Source organism: Balaenoptera musculus, chromosome 21, assembly GCF_009873245.2.
Source record: "Balaenoptera musculus isolate JJ_BM4_2016_0621 chromosome 21, mBalMus1.pri.v3, whole genome shotgun sequence".
Lineage (NCBI taxonomy): Eukaryota > Metazoa > Chordata > Mammalia > Artiodactyla > Balaenopteridae > Balaenoptera > Balaenoptera musculus.
In genome coordinates, this window is record NC_045805.1 from 31,816,409 (window position 1) to 31,825,442 (window position 9,034).

A 9,034-nucleotide genomic window follows, 5' to 3' on the forward strand; every position below is an offset into this window, starting at 1 on the left:
AAAGAAATTTAATGTTAACATATAAAATACAGATTGCCTCCTACCTTGCAGTCTCGTGTGCAGCATTCCCCCGAACCACATATTTTATTTTTTTTCTTTGTACATGTTCTAGGATCACAGCAGTCTGGATGTGTACAATTCTGGAAACAAATGCTTTGTTACTCAATCATGCATGATTAGGTACAGTCAAATAAAACTGCAATACAGAATTTATTTACGAAGTATGAGCATTTCTTAAAAACCAGTTTCAGTAATCCCACTCTTTACATGAGACTTATTGAAATCAACATCTCAGCCAGTAGGTTGTAAAAGAAATGTGTCATTTCACTACATTTCATATAATCTGAACAATATTAACATACTACTAATGTGGAGCCAAAAACTTAGAGGAAATAGTTATTAGATTTCTTGTTAGCTACCATTCTCTTCTAAATTTTTCCTATATCCTTGCTTTCATAATAAATCTATTTACACACTGTCAGCATGCAGACTCTCAGCTTCTCTGACTGAAATGGCAAACCCCCAAACTTCTGCCCCCAGAAAAGTGGTCCCAGAAGCCAGTCTGGTCTGTCCAGATTTCACTGTGATGCTGGCCCCATACGTACTTGTATTTTACAAGATTCAGTGCCTTCAATCAACTTTTCCAGTCTTCGGTAGCAAGTTTGTTTTAAACTCTGTAATTTACCAATATTAGAAGTTTGAGTTTCCTGGTGGTGTGTTTTTTCTTACTGGTATTTTTAATTGGTATTTTCAATGAACAGCTTCACCACAGGCAGCAATATTATACTTTAAAAAGGCTATTTATTTCATCTATTGACTCGTGTATTAATGTACTCAAAGTTTAAATATTCCTTTGTTAGCTTTTTTTCTTACTGTCTCTCTGAATCAAATGTTTGGTTATTCTAGTTTGGTTTTTTTTTCTTTTTCAATACAACTCCATTTGTAAGGGCAGACTTTCTTAAGAATAGAATGCTCTGGCTATTTCAAAATGGTTCCTTTTCCCCTCCCTCTGCCAGAAGCATTAGACTTCTCTCCAGTATTCACTGTGACAACCAGTTCAAGTTTCTGCAGGTAAAACTCATAAAAGTGTGGGGACCTTCCTATGATCTGGTTCCCCTGGAGTTTTAAACTATCAGAGTTCTACACACTGAGACTCCAGAAATTTGTCAATTACAGTTCAGGTTTTCTTACCCAGATGCTGGTTCCCAAAAGGTTTTAGCTTGTGCGTTGCTACTCTAGTAAGTTGTGATTCTCTGCATTTACCTGTTGGTTTTTCCAGTTTGTGGGGCAGTGGTTTGCTCCGTGACCTCACTTCTCTGATGGATGCAAGAAGAGCTGTTTCTTTTCCAAGTTGGTTAGCTTTTTACTTGTTGTAAGGACTAAGTGGTGACTTCTAAACTTCTCACATCTCAGACCAGAAACCATAATTCTTGTCTTTTGATGTATTTGAATAAAAGTCCTTTGAATTGGCTTTTGAATATATTATATATATATATACACATATGTATATGTTTGAACATATATAAATTGTAAATATTTTCTCCCATTTCAGAGTCTATCATTTTATTTTTCTTAACAGAGCCTAAAAGAAAAAGTTTCTAAATTTGATTAAGTACAACTTACATATTTTTCTTTAAAACCTCATTCTTATTTGCCTTATCTAAGAAAGTTCTGCCTATCACAGAGTCAAAAAGACTGTCTCCTGTGTTTTACTCTAAAAGCTTTAGGATTTTCGCTTTTATGTTTAGGTCTTTGATCCATTTCAAGTTAATTTTTGTGTATGGTGAGATGTCAAAGTTTTCTTTTATGTACATGGATATCTAGTTCATACAATACCTTTGTTGGAAAGGTTTTCTTCACCCATTGAACTGCCTTAACATCTCTGATTGTCAGAGAATCAATTGATCTTATAAATATTTTGTATTTGGATTCTCTATAGTGCTTCATTAAGGGATATGTTTATGCTTTGGCCAATACCACATTATCTTATTTCAGCTTTATAGAAAATTTTGAAATTTACAGAAAATTAGTGTATGTGCTCCACCTTTGTTCTTTTTAATTGCTTTGTCTATTCTAGGTCCTTTGCATTTCCATATATATTATAGTATCAGCTTGTCAATTTCCACAGAACGATGGTGGGGTTTGGATTGGGATTGTGTGGAGTGTTGATGTAGAGCTGACATCTTAGCAATATTGTGTCTTCCAGTCCATGAAAGTGGGATATGTCTCCCTTTCAATCTTCTTTCATTTCTCTGAGCAATGTAAGTTTTCATTGTACAGGTCTTGCATGTATTCTGTTAAATTTATCTCTATTTCATGTTTTTGAAACAATGTATAGGGAATTGTACATTTTAGTTCATTTTCCATTTGTTCATTGTTTATACATATAAATCCATGGAATTTGGGTTCACATGCATTCATTAATTAGCTTTAACAGACTTTGGGGGTAGATTGTTTAGGATTCTCCAATCACGTGGCCAAGTTGAATTTGATTAAAGACAGTTTTAATCTTCCTTTCCACTCATTGTGTGTTTCTTTTTCTTGCCTTACTGCAGTTTCACTGTGTGCTTCTTTGTGTTTCTTTATCTTCCCTTACTGCAATGGCAGGAGCATCCACTGCAGTGTTGAAGGGAAACATAACCTGTCAATACAAAACTTTTTTTCCATATAATAGCAAACGATGCATTTTGCTATATAGTCTATAGTCTTTAGATGTTCTTGTCTTTTTGTTACTGCTTGTTGTTAAAGGCATATTTCTTCAACTCCTTATACACTCTTTGTGGTCACTAATTATAAGATTAGAGCTGATGCATACACTAAAGAATTTAGGAGGGCAATATTTGAAGACAAATAGTAACTAAAGGATGTTTGCTCTCCACTTCAAAAAATGGCAAAATTAGGAAACTTAAAGCCTTCCATCTTCCCCAAAGAAGGTATTTTTCAAAAAGACAAGGTCTTCTTTTCCACCTCGCACTCACATATATGGGAAATAAAAAATATTTTTGAAAAGATTTCCACTAACCTGTAAAGTGCCACAATCACATTCTTCACCCGATTCCAACTTTCCATTGCCACACATCTTCCTCTGTTTGTAAACTGGCTCATCAGGAAGAATTTTATGAAGACATTCAAGGCCAGAATGTGCAGCAAAATATTTAAAGTCATCCAAGCTACAAGTGCTAAAATCCTTTATACCCCCAGATAGCCTAAAATATAAAAAAAATTGTATGACAAAAATTATTGCTGTATAACTCTACATTTCTCGTAATGTATGATGTTTTGAAGAGAGATTTAAAGAGCATTATTCTCATGGATAACAATAAGCACACTTTTAAAAATATAAAAGTATTTTAAAAATACTAATATTTTTAACACACTTTTTAAATTTCACCAAGAAAATTCTTATAATGAAAAAAAATTCCAAAATCTTTTGCCATTCATCCTGTTTTAAAGAAGACCAATTATATACCTATCTGAAAATCTTTATTAATTGTTTAAACATAGGAACTGTGTTACTCTTTATTTACCTTCTTAGTGCCAAACAACTGAATTTAAAATTTTTGGCCTCAGTATTTAATATACTTTTTATTTATTTAATATCATTTTTGTATTTTTTCTGTAAATACCAATATGAGCATGTCTGTATTATCTTTAAAAGTATATTTTAGATCTTTTGCTCTCTGTAATTAGGCATTTTTCAAACAAGAATCTGTTGTTTGATTTATACCATGGGAGGGACAAGAGGAATACCTGTCCTGACGGAGTGAGAAAGTTGTTAGTAGTTCGCTAATATATCAGCATCCAACTAAAACACTAGAAAGAATACAATTTAAGAGTAAAGACTATGCCCTAGACCAGTAGCTGACAAACTTTTCTGTGAAGGGCCGCACAGTAAATATTATAGGCTTATATGCCATATGCTCTGTTGCAGCTACTCAACTCTGCCACTGTAGTGCAAAAGCAGCCATGAAGAACATGTAAAACAGTAAGTCTATAAAATTAATTTACAAAACAGTCAGGCAGCCAAATTTAGCCTATGGATCATTGTTGGCTGACCTCTGCCCTATACTAAAATCTACTCTGTATCAGTCCTAACAGTTAGGGCCTAAACTCAAGCCCTGACAACATCCCCAGAGGAAACCAAGTTTGGAAGTTCAGGCCTGCCATTTTAGAGGGGTTTGGAAATGCCTTGAGTTTTCTATAGACTCATGTTAACAAAGTATAAAGCCAAGCACATAAAATTTAAAATGATTACCCAATAATTGAATTGCCTGGTAGAAAAAGAATCAATGCTTTTCAGAGGAAGGTAATGAGAATCTAGGCTTTCTATTGTACTATCAACAATATCCAATATGCTACTACTAATAATAATCATACAAAGAAATAAGAAAATGTAAACCATAGTCAATAAAAAAGCAGTCAGTAGTAAGCAACACTGAGAAGGCCCAGGTGTTAGATTTGGCACACAAATACTTGAAATGAACCATTATAAATATATTCAATTAATTAAAGAAAAATGTTTAAATAATTCAGAGAAATTACAGCCTTCTAGAGTGAACACTCAAAAGAGAGTGCATATCATCCAATTTACATAATGTTCTAGAGCCAGTAAAACTAAATGTAGTGATAGAAATCAGATCAGCTGTTGACTGGGGCAGGGTGGAAGGTAAAAAGGATAGCCAAGGATCACAAAAGAACTTTCTGTGGAAATGGAAATGTTGCATAGCCTGATTCACACTATGGTTCAGTAATTTATATATATTTATCAAGAGTCATAAACTCGTACACTTAAAGTTTAAAGTGTATGAATTTTATTGTGGACAAATCATACCTTAAAAGTTGATTTTTTATAGTGTATACAAATACAATACTCAAAAAGATGATGAAAGAATATTCCTCTGAGAAACAATTTCACACAGAGAAGAAGTAATTTAGTTATTATCTACTTTGTGCCTTCACAGAAATTTGGGATAACATAGATTCAGTCATCACAGGACAAAATGAAATAATAAGGATACTGAGCTCAAAGGTCATTATTGGAAACATTTACTGAGCACTCTTCTAGGCAACTGGTGTGTAGTGAAATGTAGACCAAGTGCCTGCTAGGGGCAAAAAGTATGAACATCAGGAAATAGATATATGAAATAAGTCAGATAGTTATTGGAATGATGAAGAAAAATAAAACAACACAATTTACAGGGAATAAAAGATACTGTTTTAGAAGAGAAGACATTTATTAAAAAAAAAAAACTATAGCTAAGATTGGGCACACGGCAAGGGTACCCACTCTCACCAGATCTATTCACATTGGGCTGAATTTATTTCAAGTGCAATTAAGCAAGAAAAAGAATTACACACAAATAGATGGAGAGGAAAACATAAAACTGTTCTTATTCATGAACAACAAGATCTTGTTTATAGAAAATCTTAAGTAATCAACAAATAAAATCTCCTGGAATTTCTATTGAGTTTAGGAAGTTTGTAGCACACAAAGTCAATATACAAAAATTATATAAATTATATTTCTATGTACTAGCAATGAGCACTCTGAAAATGAAATTAAGAAAACAGTTCTTTTCAAAATAGCAAAAAAGAATAAAATGTTTAAGAATAAATATAACAAAACAAGTACAAGACCTGTAAACTGTAAAATACCATACATTGCTGGGGAAAATTAAAGACCTAAATAAATGAAGACATATACCAGATTCAAGAATCAAAAGACTCAGTATTGTTAAGATGGTAACTCTCCCAAAATTGACTATTTATAATACCCAAGATATGGAAGCAACCCAAGTGCCCATCCGCAGAGGAATGCATAAAAAAGATATGGTATGGAATATTACTCAGCCATAAAAATGAACGAAATTCTTCCATTTGCAGCAGCAAGGATGGATCTAGAGACTATCATACTAAGTGAAGTAAGTCAAACAGAGAAAGACAAATACTGTATGCTATTTGTCATACTAAGTGAAGTAAGTCAAATAGAGAAAGACAAATACCATATGGTATTGCTTATATGTGGTAACTAAAAAATAATACAAAAGAACACATACGCAAAACAGAAGTAGACTCACAGATATAGAAAACAAACAAGGGGTTACCAAAGGAGAGAGGGAGGAGGGGAGGAGCAAGTTAGGAGTAGGGCATTAAGAGATATAAACTACTATGTATAAAACAGATAAGCAACAAGGATACAGTATATATATAGCACAGGGAATTATAGCCATTATCTTGTAATAACTTATAACGGAGTATAACCTGTAAATATACTGAATCACTATGCTGTATACCTGGAACTAACATAATGCTGTAAATAAACTATACTTCAATTTTTAAAACTCTCAACAGGAGTGTTCATAAAAATTGGAAATTTGATAATAAAATGTATATGAAACTACAGAGGACCTAGAATAACCAAAATAATTTGGGAAAAGATGAAAAAACGTGGGGACTTGTACTACCTGATTTCAAAATTGTTTGTAAAGTAGGGGGAAAGTATTATCAATGATACTAAAATTCTTAAAGAGCCTTTTTCTTCAGTAGTCTCTCTCTCAGTGGGGCATAGTTTTACTTATTTGTGACTTGATGTCTTTCTAAATTAAAAAAAGATAAATTTTTAACTTGAATTGTACTGTTCATCCTTATATTGTATAATGCCAGTATCAAGGCATTTAACTTTAAATAGAATGACTAAAATCACACAATTCATATGGCTTGTCCCCAGAGGGTATCTTCAATCTAGCCAGCAGAGAAAAATACAAGCCAGACTCTGGAAGGTAGGAAGGAGGAAGAGAATGTCCCCAGGCATGGAGAGGCCTGGGGGAGTGCTGGGTCTATTTTGGTGTGTGTTCCATCTGCACTTGAAAAGAATGCGTATCCTAGTGTAGGGTATAGTATTCTACAATTGTCAATTAATTCAGTTTGGTTAATAGAAATATAAAGTCCCTAACCAAAAAAAAATTTTTAAGTATACTGTGTGTTTAATAAAGAAAATTATCTTACACAGCTTTTGGTGACATTGTGCAAACATCTCCTGAACAATGGCAGGTCTCAGTATTATCATAACTCATTCCCATATTAAGGCCAAGCAACTGCACAATACTGAGAGCATATGACTCCAAGGATAAACCCTCTGAATACTAAATATAAGGAAAATAAAAGAAAAATAGTTAGCTAAGAATCCTATTCAGTTATAAAAAGTTACTTACTATAATCAAAAATTTGTACATAAAACTCATTTTTAAAATTCGTTAATGCATCCAAGATACTTAGGTAGACACAATTGTACTAGAGTTATGTAAGTATTATTCAGCACAGATAGATGAGTAACACTACAGTTTAATTTCAAGATACTATTACATAATGACAATACCAGCTATCTTAGCAAATCTAATAGAGTTTAAACACCACACTGTATTGCTTCTTTGAATTATTTTAAACAAGATGCTTTTAATCTTTTATTTTAATAATCAACCCTACATTCTCTTTGTAGTATACAGTCTCTAAAATGGGTCCCAATGATCCCTGCCTCCTGGTATTTATGTTCCTGTGTATCCCCACTCCATTGAGTGTAGGCTGGACGTAATTACTGACTTGCTTCTAATTAACTGAATATAGCAGAAGTGATGGGTCATCATTTCCAAGATAAGTTATTAAAAGACTGACTTCTTGGATTCTATGCCTCTCTGTCTCATTAGCTCTGGGGGAAGGTAGCTACTATGTCATGAAGTAGGCCTGTGGAGAGGCCCTCATGAGTGAGCTTGGAAACTTTTTCTGAGGTCTTCCAATAGTCACATGACTGAGCTTGGAAGCAAATCCCCTCTGTGTTGAAGCTTGAGATAATTACAGCCCTAGTTGACATCTTGTTTTCACCCACTAAGCTGCTCCTAGATTCCTGACCCAAAGAACTGTGTTGTTTCCATGTGCTAAGGTTTGGTACAATCAGTTACATAGCAATAGATAACTAATACACCCTCAACAGGTATTGCTGTTTTCCTTTGAAACATTTCTAGTACCTGCATAGATGTTTATAGCAGCTTTATTCATAACTGCCAAAACTTGCAGGCATCCATCATGTCCTTCAGCAAGTGAACAGATAAACTGTGGCATGTTTCAGACAATAGAATATTATTCAGCACTAAAAAGAAATGAGCTACAAGGTCATGAAACGACACGGAGGAAATTTAAATGCATATTACTAAGCGAGAGAAGCCAACCTGCAGAGACTATGTACTGTATGACTCCAACTATATGACGTTCTGGAAAAAAAGTTATGGAGACAAAAGATCCACGGCTGCAGGTGGGGAGGGGAGAAATTAATTGGCACAGAGCACAGAGGATTTTTAAGGCAGTGAAAATACTGTGTATGATACCATAATGATGGATACATATCATTATTTGACCAAATCCGTAGAAAGTACACCACCAAGATTGAACCCTAAGGCAAATTATGCACTTTGGGTGAGTTTTAATGGGTCAATGTACGTTTATCAATTGCAATAAGTATACCCCTCTGGTGAGTGATGGTGATAACGAAGAAGGTTATGCATGTGTAGGGGCAAGGGATACATTGATAATCTATGCACCTTCCTCTCAATGGTGCTGTGAACCTAAAACTGCTCTAAAAATAGTATTTTTTAAAAAGTTGTTGGTACTTGATGGACCAAGAGCAAGACGGCATTGTGAGGGAGTGGCAAGTAAAGAACAGTTCAGAGGAGAAGATGTAACTGACCCATGAAGATGTTTCTAAGTTTCCATCCCACATATTGCGCTGGGTTGCTTGTTGTTCAACCACAGCCGCTAAGAGGTAGAAAACAACAATCAGCGGATGCATCAGACACTTCAGTCCACCTTCAGAGGGTAGAAAGTAATTTTGTTTACTGGAAGACTGCTTGAACTCAAGCAATCCCTCCTTCCTGCACCCCAGCTTTTGATCAAAAGCAGTTCTTAGGACCAAATAGAAGCCCTTCCCAGGACACACTTTATTCCCTTCATAGTTACAGACAATATTAATAGTAACCAAGGAACACAT

At 34.3% G+C, this 9,034-nt stretch overlaps 1 protein-coding gene across 1 annotated transcript in view; it reads right to left on the reverse strand.

The window, feature by feature from the left end:
• The window catches only part of LOC118887929 (disintegrin and metalloproteinase domain-containing protein 5-like), a 103,277-nt gene extending 96,210 nt beyond the window's left edge, over nucleotides 1–7,067 (reverse strand). Inside the window, exons 1-3 of the mRNA XM_036838845.1 lie at nucleotides 7,006–7,067; nucleotides 3,023–3,206; nucleotides 45–140 (exon numbers count right to left, since the gene is read on the reverse strand). Of these exons, the coding sequence (XP_036694740.1) occupies nucleotides 45–140; nucleotides 3,023–3,206; nucleotides 7,006–7,022 (297 nt within the window). The 5' untranslated portion in view covers nucleotides 7,023–7,067. The remainder of the gene's footprint in view (nucleotides 1–44; nucleotides 141–3,022; nucleotides 3,207–7,005) is intronic.
• Between the last annotated feature and the right edge of the window lie 1,967 nt (nucleotides 7,068–9,034).